This window comes from Rhea americana, unplaced genomic scaffold (genome assembly GCF_003343005.1).
Source record: "Rhea americana isolate MKP2758 unplaced genomic scaffold, rheAme1 scaffold_1, whole genome shotgun sequence".
Taxonomy (NCBI): Eukaryota; Metazoa; Chordata; class Aves; order Rheiformes; family Rheidae; genus Rhea; species Rhea americana.
This window is the reverse complement of record NW_028185038.1, coordinates 15,875,289-15,894,293: the sequence shown is the minus strand read 5'-3', so window position 1 is coordinate 15,894,293 and position 19,005 is coordinate 15,875,289. Positions and strand designations below refer to the sequence as shown.

Here is a 19,005-nt window from a genome sequence, read left to right as displayed (position 1 = left end):
TTTTCCTTTCCAGCCTTGGGAAGGGTATTTCTCTTTCAAATTGTCACTCATCTTCCTTCCACTTTGCTTTTGGGAAGGGTATTTCTCTTTCAAATTGTCACTCATCTTCCTTCCACTTTGCTTAACTTTATGACTTTTGTTAGCGGTAACCAGAGCCAAGTAGGGGGAGAGTGGTAATTTATGAGGACACTGATTCAAGAAGGTAGGCTGTCATCTCAGTGGTGCTTCACTCACTCTGAGGTAGTGGGATGGACCTTGGTCTCTATCTTTTGACTGTTCTAGGAAGAGCTGTTTCCCATCTGCCTGGYCTTTCTCTTGAGATGTATTGCATCACAAGGCTGCATGGTCAGACAGCRCCTTACCTCTATGCTGCTGCAGGGTGGTGCACTTTGGAGCAGTCTACATCCTTCAGGGCTAAACTCCTGATTGCTCACCCTGCGGTAGGCAGCTCAGCTGCAGATAGRAAGTCATCTTGGATGTACAAAACATCTGTAGTTAGTGCACAGGATCATCAAGTGGCATAGGAGCTGTGGGGCTGCATTGCGAACACCAGRGGGCTGAATTTCATTGTAGAGAAGTGAGAGGGGCTGGTTCTGAGTCTGTACTGGGTTGTGAGACAACACTTCAGTGCTATTATTTTCTAGGAAGATATCTTTGAATGTAGCTCTTGTGTAAAGGGAAAGTATTTCTTGTGAGTTTTGTGTGAAGCTTTTGAATAGTGATACCATGAGCTTCCTTTTTTTGTTCTGGAAGACCACTTTTAGAGTCTTTACAAAGGAAATGCATTTCTGCCATTACAGTGTGAACTATTTTACTACTAGTAACCACTCCCTTTACTATTCTTTGAAGCTGCCTTGAGTATGAGGGGTTCAGCTTTGCTCTGCCCAGCATCTTGTGTCAACCTGTGGAGTCTGCTGCAGAAGTATGTATCATTTATTGTGTTTTTGCTATTGAAGGGGAAACTGACTTGATGCAACTCCCAAATTTGTTCTTCCTCAGAGCACTAGATAGCTCTACTTTGTGCTAAAAGGTGCAACTTGGTAGGCTATCAGTATTAGAAAGCGTGAAATGCAGTGCATGGGAAACTATCTTTCAAGAAAGCATGGAGCACTGGGAGATCTTAAGTTTATTGCTTGACCAAAACTTTCTAATTCTCTGACCCCATGTGGGTGCAGTGGTAGTGCTTAGAGAATCTTCATGCTTGACTGGCAACACTTCTGCAAGATCTTCTGAAGTTTCAAAGGATGCTGTCTTTCATGCCAACATCTGATAACTCCAGGCCTAGGTGCTTTTTGAAGACYTTGGATGGTTTTCCATCCCCTCTTYCCACACGCAGTTACCATTACTCATCCCATCTCCATTATTTCAAGCCCTGCTTGAGCTTTTGAAGAGTGACTGTAAGTGTAAGCGCTGGGACTGGACAGTGAACAGCCAGTGAGGTACAGAGCCTTGTTTGGAGCACAGGATCTGTCAGCAAAGCTTAACAAGGAGGATAATAAAATAACTAAAAAGTTCAGGCTTCTGGAACTGACTGGCTCTAGGTTGTGAAGGCTTAGTCTGGCCTAACAGAGATGGGATTTTAGTGTCTTAAAGCTTTGTTTTCTTCATGTTTCTGATTCATTTCTCTGTGTTCAGATTTGTTTTTCAGAAAGTCCACTGRCAGTCAAGTTTTTAAACTCACTGTAAAGATCCTGAAAGAGTCAGTCTGTAGTGACTTGATATTTTGAGCRCTGTGCTTAAGAACTAAAGCGATTGCTTCGAGAGCATCACGAGCTCTGAACAATCTCTTCATTGACTTCTGTTCTGCTTGCTTTATATGTCAGCATTTCCCACTACCAACATGATTGCCCAGCTGTGCTCTTTCACTCGCTACACTTGTGCTGTAGAGCTTCTGATGTGCTTCCCTGCATCAAAATCAAAGGACAGACTCTTCTTATGCACACATCTCTGATCTCGTACTGGTTCCTTATCTTCCAGGGCTCACTAAACGGTCTGAACTGTGAACTGTTCCCATCCAGGGAAGTCCAAACAAAATGCAGATGTTATTGGACTCTTAACTACTGCTCTTGGGTAACTTATTTTCAAGTAGCTTGCCACCGAGTTGGCACTAAATATGAGCTGCCAAAGCAAATCTGATTTCCATGAGGCAAGTGGAGCTGAGACTTGACTTAAACATGTTGCGAACACCCAGACTTTACGCAGCTAGTGGAAATGAGAGCTGAGGCCGATTCCTTAAGCTTCCCTGCTTTAAGCTAACTCTGGAACAATTATTCCCAGCCTGTATTTAACTTTTGGGGTTCACTGCTTCTCTTGGCATTGAAACATATGTCTGAAAGCTACTCTGTGCCTTGACTGATAATTTCTTCCCCTTAAATTCTACCCAAAATCTTTTTAAATAGCTTCATGTGAATTTTGCTTAATGTGTTACTCAAACTAGTTTGCCGTTTAGTGGTGATACGGAGAGGTACCAAGTGAGATCAGGGCTCCTTATTGTATGCATATAACATGTTGACCAAGATCTACATCCCACATAGCATGTGGCTATGGGACACCTGTAGTTTGGCCTATCATGTGGTCTAGATGGCTGYCTAACTTATCCTTGCAGGTAGCCTGTAGTTTGGAAGTGTTGCTTCGCTGCAGAGGTGTGCAGTAACACTGCTGCTCTGCATCAGACAGCTTGATTTACATATGGGCAAAGCTGCAAAGGGAGGCGGAGTTAAAATATCGATGCAGTGGCTGCTGGCACTGCTGAGAAAAGACATTTCTATAGTCAATAATCTAATGAGATGAGGGGTTCTCTCCTTGACACACTAACTCTCAAGCAAGGGGAAAAAAAATGAGTTACTCATGATCACATTTCTTGTTTGCTTGCTGCACACATGAGAACGTACAGATTTGCTCGATGTTAAGGTTGGATTGGTCTGAAAAATGGTAACAACAAACTGCCCACAGTTGATGGAAACGGTGTTGACCCTCGTGAGCGTTGATAAGAAGAGCCAAGGGGGTGTTAGCCATCCTCAACCAGCTGAGTATGTGGCTGTGCAGCCCCCCAGGGCTGTTCAGGCAGCTGCTACCAGAGCCCTGCTGTGCTCCCAAAGCGCAAAAGAAGCAGCGCTCCTTCAAAGRGGGTTTTATCAGCTCCTTGAGCTTTCAAAGACCTGGAACCACTTTTATGTGGATTTAACATCACCCGTAACCTCTGGGTCACAGCTACTGATCTACTCCGTTGCCTGTTTAAGCTCCAGTAATCTTGGCTGGCTTTCTGGTTGAATTCAGAGACAGCCTGCTGCAGCTCCGCACAGTAAATGCCCTATTAAGCAGTTAATTATTTCTCTATAATACTAGCTTTTATCTTTAATACAACAGTTTTACTGTCTTTGATAATTACACAGTCTCAGATAACTCTCTTAAATCTAATGAGGCATGACAAGCTATGTTCAACAAGGCACCACACCATTAACTTCTTACCTCTTACTTGTCATCTTATCGCACTGAATTACTGTATTTCTAGCCTGAATGGCTGTGGATACATAACATRTCACTTTTCATTAAGAAAACAATGAAAATCATCACTGATGCTTTTGCAGTCAGGCTAATGGTCAGCTGCCTGGCTTGGTGGCCTGCAGATGGGTTTAGCAGCTCCTCATCAGCATAGTGCTCTCTGCCTGGTGAGCTGAACAAGTTTGTTAGGTTCAGTTTACGTACTCCTGGCCAGCTGAGCAGCTTTGTTAGTCCGTAAGTCTTTTGCCTGTGAATGGGTGAAATGTAATTTGCCTCCCTGGGGGAATCGGTGTTGAAAAAAAAATTGTTTCTGCTGATGGGGAGCAAACACTTTTGTAGTGATGTCAAGTATACTCATGTACAACTGGGATTTTTTTCCCTCTCCAGGACAGACGGACAGCAGGGCTTCTAAGAGCACACAGTGCCCCCATCCCTCTGACGAGTGAGGGGGGGGAATGCACATACCCTGGTGCTGACTCTACTTTTGGACCCAAAGGTCTGTTTGCCTTCTGGCATGCGGAGCCTGCACAACTTGTGCTTTCAGGCTTTTTCCCTACGGAGCTGCAAGGCTTGCCAGTGCTGCGACTCCAAAAGCTGAGTTCTGATCTGCCAAAAAAATGTGTGTTTGCACCACTGAGCAGGGGGAGAAAGTCTTGTCAGATTCCCGGTGTGGAGTAAGCTTCCCTGTGGGTTTTCATGGGATGCCCATGGGGTACTGTGGTGTGCCTGGATTAGATCATTTCTGGCTTTTAATAGGAAAGTTCCTACTTGGACAGAAGCTGTTAGCCTCTCTGATTTCACTTCCCGAAAGATCAACTGACTGGTGAAATGTAGAGAAAGCTGGGTAACAAATTGTGCCAAATGCTGTGCCAAATGCTGTGCTGATGGCGTGCCTTAATCAGCACTGTTAGTGATCTAAAGTGGACCAGAGGGATTGCTTGTGCCTCCTTCCCCCCCCCCCCCAAGGGGAGCAGGGAAACTCGTATCTAAAAGTGCATCTCCTTACACCGCTGATCCCTGTGGCTCCCACGGCTCTGCTCTCATCCATGGCACATTGGGTCCTGTCTTCATGTTACCATGAAGCCCTAGGAAGTGTCTTCATGTTCCAAGAACCCTCAGCACTGCAGAAAAGTCCTTTTTCTGGCTGTAAACTTGAAGGCGGCGGCAGAATATGTGTAGGTGGGACGATGAGGCRGCAGAAGCTGGATGGCAGACTAGCAGGATGGTGCGTGTTTGCTCTGGCTTTTGGTTGCTGCTTAAAGAAGCAGACCATAGTGCTCCAAAAATGAAGGCTTAGCAACACAGATTAACAGATTGTCCGTCTGGGTGTTTGCAGGAATAGGCTGCTTGCACAGCGAGAGTTCTCGTCCCAGGTGATCTACCCAGMAACTTTATTGGGCACTTCTGGTAGGTTTGTGAGGATCTGGCAATTAACACTTCCAGAAACAATCCCAAGGGTGTATACCGTAGCAGGGTTGTACACTGCACACTCGATCATACTTACATGTCCTGCTGCTTTTAGGCTTCCAGTTCCACTAGATGGCACCACCGAAYAGTTGATCTGCACGTGTCCTGGGCTGGACTGTTGGGAACAGAGAGGATGTATTGAATTATTGTTTTTTCCATTCCGTGTTTTTCAGTGTATTTCTCATCTCCAAAAAAATATCACAGCTCGTTATTTTGATTCTGAATCCTGTTCAAGCTGGCAGCATGTTTGAGAACTGATTGTGATGGATTTAATCTGCTGTGCATCTTGAGCTCATTAGAGCCTTTGAGGAGGCAAGTTGCTTCAGCAGCTGAGTCAAGATCTGGGATGTGCAACCTCTGTTTCTTCCTGAAGTTTGGAGGCAGTATGACTGAGAAAGTGGTGGTAACTGCAGTGTCTATAGCTCTAGATGTAGCTGTTAACATCCATAGAATAACACAATGCCACCAAAACCACTTTATTAAGAAAATGAAGACTGAACTGACATTTAAACTATCCCAGATGATTTTTTTTTTTAACGTGATGTGGAGCTTTTCCATTAGTAGCTATGATTTGCACAAGGAAAGCATCAGTGCTCTGCCGGTTCTCCAGGACAAGTTAACTGGGACCCTCTGAGACACTTCTGCAATGCTGATGAACAGAATCAAGGAAAAAACAAACTTGCCTTTATCTACAGGTAGTAACTGGAAAAAGCCCAGAGCAGCAACTCTAATAGCCAGCATAGGAGGACTCATGTAGATAAGGACACCCTGAAGGGCTGCAAAAAGCAATACCTTCTGAACCCATTAAAAAGAGTTGCTTCAAATACCTTTTTCAGGGTTTCTGGTGGGCGGTATCAGAGCCACATCTCTCRGGCTGTGCACAGCAGGCAAGCTCTCTGAGTTTAGAGGCAATATTACAGGGATGGCTGGATTTGGGGTGATAAAGGCTGGCTTTCCGTCCCGTTCTGGCCAAGTGGAGTGCTGGTCTGCCTCTGGCAGGTTTTAAACTTGAGGCTTCAGAAACTCAGTGTCATCACTCTCATCTTATTTCCATTATACTCCTGCAGCTTATGGCAGAAGATCTGTTTCACTGGCTGGCTTCTCCCCAGCACTTTTACCTGTTGCTTCACAACTTCTCCACATCGGTAGTTGGTTGACTTGCAAAATGCTGTGTAACAAAACAGTATTTTAATACTGCCTCCAGCTAGCTAGTACAGGTCTGAAGCTGTGCCAACTTGCAAGGCTTTAAAGTTTGGCACTGGTATCCTTATGCTAAAGGTACGGCAAGGTCCTGCTTTCTGAAGGTCATCTTGTCCAGGTAGCTGCAACTAGGAAATGGCTTTGTTGTGATGCTGTGGTTTGARAAGTTAACGGACTCTTGGGCCACGTTGTTTGACTGTTACTACTGTGATTTCATGTTTGACTGCAGAATTCACAAGGATGATAGATAGTGATGGACTTCTCCAGCCTCCCTCAGGCTGCTTCCCATGGTGTAAAAYGCTGCACAATTGAAGGGGGTGAGAAGTATGTGCCTACCTCCAAAAATAGCTCTGGTGTTTGACCTCCTGATCTGTGGGTGCATCCTTTGAGTCTGCATAATTTGAAGCCGGGTTCTTTGGTTCTGCTCAGCCTTAGACTGGCAAATGCTGAGGGTCCTCCAGATCTTTTTGACTGCTTTTGCATTGGAGATCAGCAATACAACTGGTATATTGGAGATGTATCAGTTCAGTTCTGCTGGTTAACCTAACCTCTCTAACCATTTCTTTGTAGTAAAACGATTTAAGGAACCAAAGGAAGAGAGACGCCCCTGGAGGATATGGTGAGATTTTTAAYTTAGAGCTTAAAACACTATTATAGATGCATGTGTTTTCTTGGATCCTGCAGCCTCCTAGGCTCTCTGAATATCCCATGTTGAGTTATTAAATGAAACTGTGTATCTTCCCAGGGAAACCTTGATAGAGAAGCTAGTAATCCCTAGAAGTAAAAGCCCTGCCTTACTACTTCAGTCAGGCTTATTTTGCTGCAGGTGACTTGAACTGTTAGGTTATGGTCCTCTCCAATCTGCTGGTATAACCCCACATGACTAGTGTTCTAGACAGGATTTTTCTTCCTTAAGTGAATCACAGATAATCACAAAGTGAAGTTTATCATTTTGGTAATAGCCCCAACCCAGCTCAGTTTCAGCCCAGACATGCGTTTGGCTGTGTTCTGGTGGAAGACAGCAGATTATGACTAGCTGTCAGCTTAGGACACCTATATGAAGCACCACTGTGCTGTAAGATGTAGCAAGCTGACGGCACCTCTGCACCTAGTGCTGGTCAGAGAAACTGAGGCCGAGCTGGGCACTGGAGGTAGACTTCCCTTCACTGTGGTCTGAAAGTCACTAGTAAGTCTCATATGAAGGTTTGCAAGACTAAAATGCTGGAGTGTGTGGGTTTTGGGGGGGGCGAAGGGGTTGGGACTTTTTTTTTTTTCCTTCCCAAACTACTTAGATCTGCCAAACTACAACTTTTCACCATGTGTGACTTGAGAAATGTGGAAAGAGGAAAGTAGATCAATCCGGTGTTTTTGTTTTGGGTGGCTGCTGCTGATGTTCCAGTTCTGCTGGAGCCAGATGTTATTGCCTTTTTTTTTTTTTTCTTTTCCCCCTTCAGGTTTTATGATACCTCCAAGCAGGCAATAGGTGCCCTCTTCATCCACTTTGCCAATGTTTTTCTGTCTGATCTCACTGAACAGGACCCTTGCTCTCTGTAAGTATGTGAGATGCTCATGTTAATGTCCTGAATCTGTAGAAGGGGAGACTAAATGTGTTAGAAAGTGTCATATATAGTAGAAACTGAAGCATTCGAAGTATTCCACAGGGTTAAATGGTGCCCCGCTTATTTTCAGGATTTGGATTGTCTTATGGTTTTTGCAGTTTCCTCGTCTGATGGAGATGGGGCAGGCTGACAGTGCCTTTCTGATGCTTAAAAGCACCTTGAAAGATACTGGCTCAGTGCTGCCATAGCCAGTGTAGTAGTTTCCCACACAACTGCWATAGTTAAATATGCCATTTATTTGTGTGCCTGCCTCTGCAGTTTGGCTGGTCTCAAAGGAACGCTGAGGATGCTTTCCTAACTGCATGGGTGAAGACCTTTATCCAGTGTAAAGATATCTTTCAAAACTTCAGTTGTATGTACACACTTGTGTTCATGTACTCCTGATTTGKGGTTTTTTGAGCTAGATGTTTCTACACTCATAGCCAAAGTCACCTTTTTCTTTCAGACCAGCTGCCTTGCAGCAAGGAACATAGTTGCAGAATTAACGTCATCCTCATTTGAATAACTTTTGAGGTCTTAGAATGCTACTTAAAACCTCCTGACCCAACCACCTTTGTATATATTAAAATGCTGCACCTTGATATATATATATATATATATATATATATAAAATATTTTTTAAAAAACATTCACAGGGTTGGCTGGGACTAAATATAACCTCTAAACTGATTCATCATGGTTGTTTTTAAACAGACATTGTTTTAAAATAAAAATCCTTGAATAAAACTAATAAAACTGTGCCCTTCGGTTTTTCCTTTTTCCTTTTTTTTTCTTTTTTTGAGTGTTGTTTTTTTTTTTTTTTTTTTTGCGTTTTCCTGTGCTACTTGATTTGTAATTCTGAACCAGACAACTTAAAACTGTCCTTGGACTTTGAGGCCCTTGTATGTATCCTTCCTGTGACAAACCACCAACAACCATGTATTTGTATTGGAGTACTGCAATTTCAGCAGCAGAACACTTCAGTAAGCTAGTCCGAACCTTAGGTTATAGCAAATCCTAATATCATCTTTTCAAGGTGGATATTGAAAGCAGATCATCATTTGCTGTGTCTTTATCCTCAGGCTCTATCAAGTACTGGAAAAGGACGCGTTACTGTTCATGCCTGTAACTAAGCTTGGTATTTTCCTTACACTGTAGAAATCTGGCCACATCTGGCAGAAAGACTGCAAAACCTGATGAGTGTTTTCTGGACAGCTTTCTGAGTTACAGATACTTTTTCTGGAGTTTGTTAGAACACTATATCAAAGCCTTGTATCAGAGCCTGGACCCTGCAGCCTCTGGAGAATCCCTGCAGGTCCCCTGCTCTCCAGCRCTTTTTCCTCATGGGGCTTAAATATCCAAAGCTGCAAGGCAAACTCATCAGGCACAAATCATCTGGTGAGGATGGGACTTTAGTTCCTGGATTTGCAGCAGGGACCCTGAAGCGGAGGCTTCTGGAGATCCCAGGTGCCTGCTGACGCCTGTCCCAGAAACAGTCAGCCTCATGGTCTGCRACCTGGAGATGCTCCGAATGGCAAGGCAGCCCTAACAGCACTGCTCTCTGGAGAACCGTGGAGTTGCACAGTAAATGAGCTGGGCTGTTTCTGCTGCACACTTTGCAGAGCAGTTGTAGTGCCCAACAAGCTAGCTTTATTTATTTCCTCTAGGAAATTCCAAAAAGGTTCGGTTATAATTCTTGGAAACTTTGATTCATCCAAATAGAACAGAAGATGCTGTAAACAGGTTATCTCTTTCTTGGCTAGTCTTGCTTAGAGTTACCCCAAAAAGTATTTAATACTGTATGAGCAAATGAGTAAAGACAGGGAGTTGGTGGAGCCTACTCCCTTCTCTGCTTAACAGACTCTTAACTAAGAAACTGCTGCTGTTCTTGGATTTACTCCATATCCTTACCAGTAAAATAAAGGRGGAGAGCATGGACTGGTAAGTGGAGACTTTGAGATTTGGAGGGGATGGGGAGGAAGGAGACTGATGGTTTCCCATATTGAAATAATAGGTCTTGACTGTTTTGTGGAGATTTAAGAACACAGCCAAAACCTGAATTCTGAAGCTTTACAAGGTGGATTTTTCTTCTGCTCCTAGCTATCTCATTAATTTCATCCTTGATGCCACGCTGGGGATGCTGTTGATCTGGCTTGGTGTGAATGTTGTTTCCTGGATTGTGCAGCATCGGAAGTACACGTACCTGGTCTTTGGAGAATACGGTAGGTCTCAAAACATCTCTACCACAGTCTTCTCCCTCTAACCAGCTGCTTGGGCAGTACTGCAAAAAGGTGACTCACTTGTTCTCAGTTATCTGTTTTTCTTCAAGGAGCTAGTCAAGTGTTAGCAATAGTGTGTTAAATGCTAGGATGTCACTAGGTTGCAAATGTTTGTGCCTGCTGCCTTGCCAAGCAAACTTGGGCATAGTAAGCTGGTGGAGGCAGGTTTTGAACACTTCTGGGAAAATAATATACCCCTGGAACATGTGTACAATAAGCTAAAAGATTTTTTAGGCCAGTCTCTTGGCTCAAGACATGCAGTTGTTGCTGTATTTGGTTAGGGCTATGGTAGGCATAAGTGGATATAGTCTGGCTCCAAAATTCAATTATCAAATGATTTATGGTTTCCCCAGTTGATGTTAAATACCAAGTTTAAGCACTCCTGAGCCTGGCAGCCTTTTTCCTTCAATTCCTGTCTTGATGAGGGGGAAAAGCATGTTTCAAAAGCCTTTCTCAGACAGCCCCACTAGAGGGTAGCACTTCTCTTTCTAAAGAGGAGAGCCAGCTTCAAGGAGAAGAGTGCTCCTCAGGGGAAGGAGGAAAAGCAAATTAGCATTTCCACTGTTTTACATTGTACCTAATTTAAAGATCAGTTCAACCATTAACTTTAGAAGATGCATCCATTCATACAAATCACTTTCTCACCTTTAAGACCTTAATCACCAAGTCTGTTTTCCTGAAGATAGCCTTATACCCTTAAATTTTTAGTATCTGGTTTAATAACTGAGCAGGTGAAACTCAGACCAGAATGGAATTAGCATGAAGAACTTGCTGAGCTCTTAATCAGGCTGATGTTCAGCATGTAATCGAAGTGCTGCACCCAGGTAAATGCGTTTTGGCACTGGATGAAGGGTGAGGCTGATCTGTGAGGCTGCAGAAACAGCTACAGATTGGGAATGAGATGAGAATAGATGAGCTAAAACAGGGAACTTGGGCAGGTCAGGCTCTGAATGCTTCTGTATAGACCTGAGTGGCTTTAAAGTCTACCGTGGTCTCCAGAATAACTTCATGCAGAGGAAGTTCAACATTCTTACAGCTTGCATTTGATGGCAACTGTTGCTCCCTCTCCCCAATCTCTCACATTCCTCCAACCCTCCGAGTAGCTCTTTCTCAAAGAGTTAAGGAGCTGAGAACAGAGCACTGAAGTCTTTCAGATAAACCAAGAATATCTGGATTCCTTAGTTTAGAGAACTGGTATTTTTCCCTTTTGAATGATAAGGACTCTAAACCCTGCCACAGCTTCAGCTCCAAGTGCCACGTCTACATTTGAACAGAAGCAAAGTAGTGTTGACATGTATTGACGGCTTGCTTTAACCTTGCACAGCAGTAATGAACTTCCACTGAGCTGCAGCTTTCCCTTCTGGAAGGCTGGCTTAGACTACAGAAACAGTTTGCTCGTCTGAGGAAATCTTGTATTCATTAACAACAAAAATAAGCCTCTGTGCTTGTTGAAATTCAAGCCCTTATTCAAGGGCTGAATTATCTCATCCACTGCACTCTTGGTGCAGGCTTCTGGCTAAAGAGACTGCAATGGAAAAGTTAGATAGAAGTCAAGTGGCGTGTCCAAATTGCTGCAGGGCTGAGGAAGCAGGACTCTGGTATCCTCATCTAGTTTGTTAGGCAACTTCCAAACCAGTTTGGAAGATGCTAGTAAACTTGGTACAGTCTGATACAGGCTCCAGAAATACTGATTCATTTCCTGTGCTAATTGCTGTACCAGATTTTCCCTTGATTTCTTCAAGTATCCCAACAAACAGAAGCCCATCTTGCAAAGGAAGAATATCATGAAAGCACAAAATGTGTTGTGCGTCACTGCTCCAACCATCTGAGCAAGGCTGCRTCTTCCTCCAATGTAGTCAATGTTAATCTGTCTCTGCAAATATGCTGCATTTGGTTTGCCTGCTCCAAGGCACCATGCACTTTTTCGCTGAGTGAYTGCAATAGCTGGATTAATAGAAAAATAATGCTTTCCTTTCCCTCCTCTTTGCATCTACAATATTTAAACAGAGGGCTAGAAGAGAAACCTCTGGATCACCCTCAACCCCTTCTAGCACTTAGGAAGAYGGTTTTGTGACATCTTTGTAGCACTTAGGAAGATGGTTTTGTGACATCTTTGAGCCAAGCAGTCTCTCAGCAGAATCTGTTTTAAGCAAGTTCCTAGTACTTTGCTTCCAAAATCTGCTCGAGAGCCTTCTCTTCCTTAGTTCAGAGGCCTATGTTTGTTGGGACATTACACAAACCTGGCTAACAAACCTGGCTAACCCTAACCTGGCTTTGGRAAACGATATTGGAGAGTCACTTGGATTGAGCTGGACAAGAGGGAACTAAATCCTTGCTTAAAGTTTTGCATTAATAGGAGGAACCTGTTGCTTGACTGGTATCTGCAAGGTAGATTCCAACCTGCGGAGGAAAAGTAATAGCTCGTAAGCAACCAGCTCCCCAGAAGTGACTGTTCAGAGAAATTTATTATCTTCCAAAAATGGAAGACTTCTATATGAAGTCAGCAGTTTCTGGTGCCTAAAGTCTWAGCCAAAGATTGCTGTAGCCAGGAAAGACCTGGTTTTAGCCAGTGGAAAGTCAGATTTCTATTTACTTGTGTTCCTCCATCTTTGCCTACTCTTGATTGCTTCTGTATTCAGCTTTAGACTGCCTTTAAGTATAGAAAACTGCATTAGAAAAGGCTATGCTCTSTTCTGAAGATGATTAGCTGCTAAAATCAAAGATTGGAGGGGGTTAGTCTTTGCCTTGGTTTGAATTTGCTTTGGAGAATGGTGGTTGTCTTATGTGTTTGAAGCACTRGCTTGGCCAATATGCTCCATGAATACTCCTTGCACCATTGCTCTACCAGGGTAACAGCAGGCTGTGCTTACAGGTGCTCTCTCTGTAGGTGACTTTTGCAGGTAAAAGAATGGAGCAGAGCTTAAGCTGGTTGTCAGCTGCAAGGACGTTGGGTAAATGGATACCTGAGGTCTTGGAAATGCTGCTGGGTCCAGTACAGGCAGAAGTCGGAGCCTGCAGACAGCAGCCTGGTTCAGCTTCGTGCTCAATCTCCAAACTACTCCAGCCATCTTCTCCTCCTGTCCCCTGGCAATGTGCTGCTCCTTCAAGGGAAACATCTCTTATTAGTTGTGGTATCCTGGCATTGCAGATGCAACTGCTGCCCAGGTGACCAAAGAGGAAGACAAGGACAATGTGTACAGAACGAATGGAAGGTCTCTGCCTTTTGTAGCTGCTWAGGGGCAGGATCTCTTGTCCACAACTTGCCTTCAAACCATCTTTGAGAGGCAAATAGTGAAGGCTATTGCTAACATCTGAGCTTATATTCACTGTAAAGTGATCAAATAGCTAAAAGAAATACTGGAGTATTTCAGAAGTAAGACTTCAGAGGTAAACAAACATAGTGAATTCACCCCGAGGGATGCTCTGCAATATGAGTAAAATGCTAAAGAGAAGCATTAAGGGAGTGATAAGGAAAAGTGGGTATTCATGACTGAAAAGGCCTCTCCAGTGCCTGTCTGGATACACACTGTATACAATTCTGTAGCTGTGGTCCCTGACTACTGTGTCCTGCTAGTTCACTGTCTGGAAATGGAAAGGCATGCTGGTTGGAGGCCTCTGGATTCTGTTTAGTGGCCTGTTGAACTCTGCTGGTCAAATTTAGTTATAAGAGAATATGCTCTGTGCCAGCTGCTGAGTTTAACTGAGGACCTGTGTAGGCTGCTTTTGGCTCTGTTGTGGTATTGTACAAAATCTCCATAACAAATATTCCCACGTCCTGGAGCAGCCGGGGGAACTGGCTGCTAGTGCTTGAGGAAATACTACTGAAAATAGCTCTAACCTGAGGGGTTGTCTTATCCTCAACTCTTTTGACCTCTCCACTGCCAGGACCAGGAGGAAAGAGTAAGGAAAGGGCTTAGGATCCTCCTCAAGTGGTTGAGTGCATGGTCAGGTCACCTGCTCTGAGCAACTGCCAAATTCTCAAGCCCTCCTGGATCTCACTAATAAAGAACAGCAGTTTTTCATACTGTTATGATAGAAATATCTCCAAGGATGAAAGACCTAGAGCAGTGGTGTAACACCACAAACTGTGAGAACTGATTCGACTGTATGTTCATCCTTAGTTCAGGTGCAGAACATACCAGAGAGGGTCCTGGATGTCAGCAGGAATGACTGGGCTCATCTGACTGCACTGACTCCAAAGTGTCCTGCCTGTAACTGGCACAGTTGCTGGTCAGATCTGAAAGTGCGCACTTCAGTAGTTCACATGCTTTACTGCTATTTCTTACCCTGCTCTGTATGTGGAATATAGCAGTGATTATTAGATCTCCTTGTTTTAGAGGTACTATTTAAATAGCTCTTCATTAAGATTTTCTGGTGACTTATTTCTACCCCCACCATGTCACCCTGTGCCCCTTTAAAAGTTTTCAAGTGTTTACTCTTCCTCAGTCTCCCTGTACCCTCTGCTCTGGCTGTGGTTAAATTCTTTCCTACCTGCTCGGTGCATGCGTAGTCCCTGAAAGGCAGTAAATAAAGCTGTCTGGCAGTAGCATGTGGGTTTTGCTGACAGCTTGGTACATTAGACAGCTGGGATTAAAAATAATCCTGTTGTGTGGTAACAACTCGAATATCTCAAGCAGTGCTGCTTTTGCTGGCTTTGGGCTCTGCGAGCRGTTGGACTCCCACACACAAGTGGAATATGTGAGACGTGAATGTTTGTGCGAGGCTGCTGCAGGCACCGGTGRTCCTGGGTTTGCATCAAGGAGATATTGCCAAAGGTGGGAAGGAAGGGCTTGTGAGTGCTAGCAAGCCCAAATCTGGGATGTGGCATTGAACTCTGAACAAAGCCACTTGATTCAGAGCAGAGCAAGTGTAGAGAAAATGAAGCTGAGGTTTTGGACCCTGCTGAAGGAGGATGGACTAAATGAAATGGTTGCATCCTTCAGGATGGCAGCTAAGGGATATATGTGTTTCTGTTATCGTGGGAGATAGCTATGAGAAGGGTTGAGCAAAGAGTTTTAATTAAGTTAAAAGGACAACTTTTGGGGTAGAGCTGGCATGTAGAACTGAAAGGTCCTGAGTTACCTTCTATTAGAACTGCAGGCAAGAAAATTTCCTTGCTTCAAGAAGCTACTCAGAGTATGACACATGACTTCTCTAAGCAGGAGGTGTGTTACAGAGGCCAAGAAGATCCTTTGGACCTGTTCTCTCTTGCCAGAGAAGTGAAACTTTGGCCACYGCAAAGAGAAGAATCCATCTCTATTGGGTTTTGTCCTTTTTGTCCTTTGCTTTTTGTCAGCAAAATTTAGCTGGCCATCTTGTATAGAGGAAGCAGCCTTATAGGCACTCATCTGGTTTATCTGATTGAAATGCTTGATATAAGAAATTCTTTCCTGTTCACAGAGCAGAGTACCTCTAGGCAGCATTTGGTCCACTGAAGATTTAGCGTTCTGTCTAAGGGTGCCTCTGGCCATCTCTGAGCCATTGGAAGGAAGCACCTAAATGAGGTGCCACGTTAGCTGAGATCAGTATGAGTTTTCATGCCTTGCTTCCTAACTGCAGAAGGAAGAGGAGATTTGGCTGTACTGTCTTTTGGCTTGTCCAGGGCCTGCACTGAAGGCTCCTTCTTCCCTGAAGACATGTCAACAGACAATTGCTTGTATGCTACTGGCACTAGTCAGTGGCAAGTTAGACTTGTRTGACCACCATTCTGGTGAACCAATAGTCCTTGTATGGTGTCAAATCCACCGAGGTAAGAGGAACACCARCTGAGCTCCTTGGTGAAAAGGAAACAAGTCAGTCTGTTTATAGCTCAAGTCATCCATGTGGCCCCTTGGGCGATGCTGCTGTTTCATATTCCTCTGTCKAGAGTTATTTTGGTACTGAGCAGCCTCCTGTCCTTGGGGGCMCAAGATGCAGTAAAAAATAACTGCAGAGAACCCTCTGATCTTCCTGCCAGAGGCTGGAAATAAAGCCCTGTTTAATTCTGTGCTCCAGAGCAGATTCCTGTGCAGAAATGTATCTTCCCATGGTCAGAAAATAAAGGTCACAACAAAAAAAAGAAAAGGTTGCAAAACAGTAGCAACTTGGAGCTGCTGAAGGTGATAGAGCAGGTGGCCAAATCAGTCCCCTAAAGTCTGTGGGTCTCTTCYTCCTTCCTTCCATTGTGGGCATTCAAGAGGTGCTCATCGGCCTCTAAATGTGGAGAGTCACAGCATCTTTAGGTGAAGCAGGAAGGACCAAAAGGAGAAATGTGAATATTTGGAGCTCTGTGCTGGGATGTCATGAGTAGTAAGTAGCACAGATCTGTCCTGCTGGTAGTGCAGGTTTGCTGTACTATTTCATGTGCCCACACTTAGCTTGTGAAGCTAGCCTAACGAGACAAAAACATCTGAACTTGGGAAGACTGGGGTTCTCAAACAGAAGGTCAAGGTGGGATCTTGCTGTTGCATAGCGATTTCTCCCCCCCTTCTCCCCAAGCAAACAAGCTTTTATAAAAACCTCTTTAAACACCATGAAAAGCAGTCTGGATTTCTTGCTAACTAAATGTGAGGGGAAAGTGACTTGTGTGAGGWGCTCTTAAGGTTTAAGTCACAGGGAGATCCATGCCTAACTTGAGATAGGACAAAGGATGTCTTCTCTAGGGTCTGTATCTCAACCTGGTTAGCTGATACCATGCTAGATTGTAAAGATTCCTTGGGTGTTTGAGCTGCCTAGTGCATGGTGTGCAAAACTCCAGAGCCATGGTCATCTGTGACAATGAATGGGTTCAAACTTGCTGCAGCTTTTTTCAGGTGAGCTGAGACTGCAGAAGGAAGTATCCTGCGAGTGTTGTTGGGATTGCGGAGTGGATGAGCTGACTTGCAAAGGGTGCAGTGGCCATTAGCCCTGCCTCTCCGCAGGGGACAGCAAAACAGCTGACAACACAGCGAGCRAAAGGGAAYGAGTTCAAATGCAGGAAGGAAATGAAGGATCTGTTTGTTTTCCTGTTTTGTTTGTACTTGAAGCCGTGACAGGCAATGGTAATCATGAGTTCATAGGAGGACTGCTCAACCTTGAGATTTGGCAAAAAGCCCCAATACAATCCACCTGTGCCAAAGACGATATCGAAGCGCGTCACGGTAGGACTGTGATGGAGTCTGTCTGTGCTTCAGGAGCAACAAAGCCCTCTGACCTCCCCAACACCAACCTTTTATTCCCAACCACCTAGTAACACCACTCCAGTCTCCTCKGCAGACCACCCATTAAGCAGTTGCCTGCCAAGGAGCAGCAACATGCGATTTCCTCAAATCTCCTGTGCTTAGCTGGTTGCTGCTGCMTGTAACCTCGCTGGCTGCCTTTTCCTTCCACCCCCTGTGCAGTTGCCTGCTGTTCTGGCTCTCTGCTGCTGTCCCCTTGGTTTGGCAGCCTCTCTGCATCCCTCGCCTCCTGCTTCTTTCCTCTTCCTTCCTACTCTTGTCAATGCTGCTTAAAGCGATTRAGGGTGGTGGCACAAGGTGACCGTTCACATCTTGGAGGTCTGTAGTATGGACTGCTAGATGCCTCTGCTCGGAGCTCTAGCTTTGACATGAGGCAATAAGTTGTTGATAAATTATAGAATAAGTACGAATGTGTGCTAACATGCTCTGCCTTTCTGGGGAAGCAGATGTCTGAGACTGGAGTTATTTAGAGACCAAAACTTATTAAATCCTGGTGTACAGAGTTGGCTTCTGGGGCTGGAGTCTTGCATAACAGTTCAGACCAACTTTTGCAAATTGCTGCTCTTTCTTTGCAATGTTTCAGCAGTGCTGTGCTGAGAAAAGGGAGGCAGAGACCTCCCAATCTAGTTGAATCTGACAATGGAGCCAAGTGTTGGCCTCCCAAAGAAGTATTCTCTTGCCTAGATGCARCTCCAAATCCTGACCTGATCACCCTGGAAGCAAGTGTTGCCAGAGGTTATCTGTATGTTCGAGTGGTAAGAGGAAATGTTGTGTCTTTTCTGAGCCAGATACTGTAGCTCAGTTTTGCAGACCTGAGATATTCTGATGAGCCTAGGAAGATGATAACCAGCTGGCAGGGTGCTTGCAGAAAGCTGAAGCAAGCACATGTAATAGATATGGTACCATTATCTTCGTTAACAATACAAATATGCTTTTAATTTTTACTTGGTGAGTACCTCATTGGAAGCATTCATATTTAATTAGCATTGATTCTTTTTGAGTGAATTGGTCTAAAACCTGGGGTGATGGAGCCCCTGTCTCTTGCTCAGACAGTAAGTATCACATAACCAGCCACTTACTCCATCAGCAGAAAAAGATTAATTTTGTTTAGCATTGAAAGCTTGTGCTTTTTGAGTTGAAATTAGTGCCTGAAAGTTTTCAGACTGGTACAGGATCCTGACTGCCCCCCCTACAGAGGAGGGTCAGTCCAGCAATGCTTTGCCTTGGGGATTGCTGTGGAGTTTAGTTTTAATGAAAAAGGGATTCAGTCCAACGTGTTTGTAAAAATGAATCCTGAAGGAGCCTGAAAGGTTCCTGTCTGCTGCAAGGGAGTGGTGGAAGGAAAAGATGGGGCAGGAGGAAGGACTGGTCTCTTCAGACTTTCCTAGGTTTGAGGTGAAGAGAACAAAACTAGGTTTAAAGATGGTTAGTAGCAGTCCACTGAGATGACACAAATAGAAATGAAAGCTTCATAGTAAAAGGACTGGGATATTGAGGACAGGGAAGCTGCAAAGGGAGGTGAGGCCAGTGGAAATGAACTGCCAAATGCAAAGGGTTTTTCTTTTAGTGTGCAAGTGCCAAGATCACTGAATAAACTCAAAGGATTTCAGGTCCTCAATCACAGCCRGAGCTGTGACTCTTGCTATTTAGAGGAACAGACTGGTATGCCTTGTAGGACAGTCCTGTGCTCTAGCAAAGCAGTTCTTCTAGGAAGGACAGGCCATGGGGGTGCAGATGCCATAGTACAAGTCTGCAGTTTTTGGT

General features: G+C 44.4%; 1 protein-coding gene across 2 annotated transcripts in view; it reads left to right on the top strand.

Moving 5' to 3' along the window:
- Positions 1–19,005, top strand: part of LOC146601877 (store-operated calcium entry regulator STIMATE-like) — a 37,736-nt gene that overhangs the window by 7,392 nt on the left and 11,339 nt on the right. For both annotated transcript variants that reach the window (XM_085326058.1, XM_085326050.1), the window contains exons 2-4: positions 6,739–6,787; positions 7,623–7,718; positions 9,867–9,988. In XM_085326058.1, coding sequence (XP_085182184.1) covers positions 6,739–6,787; positions 7,623–7,718; positions 9,867–9,988 — 267 coding nt within the window. The remainder of the gene's footprint in view (positions 1–6,738; positions 6,788–7,622; positions 7,719–9,866; positions 9,989–19,005) is intronic.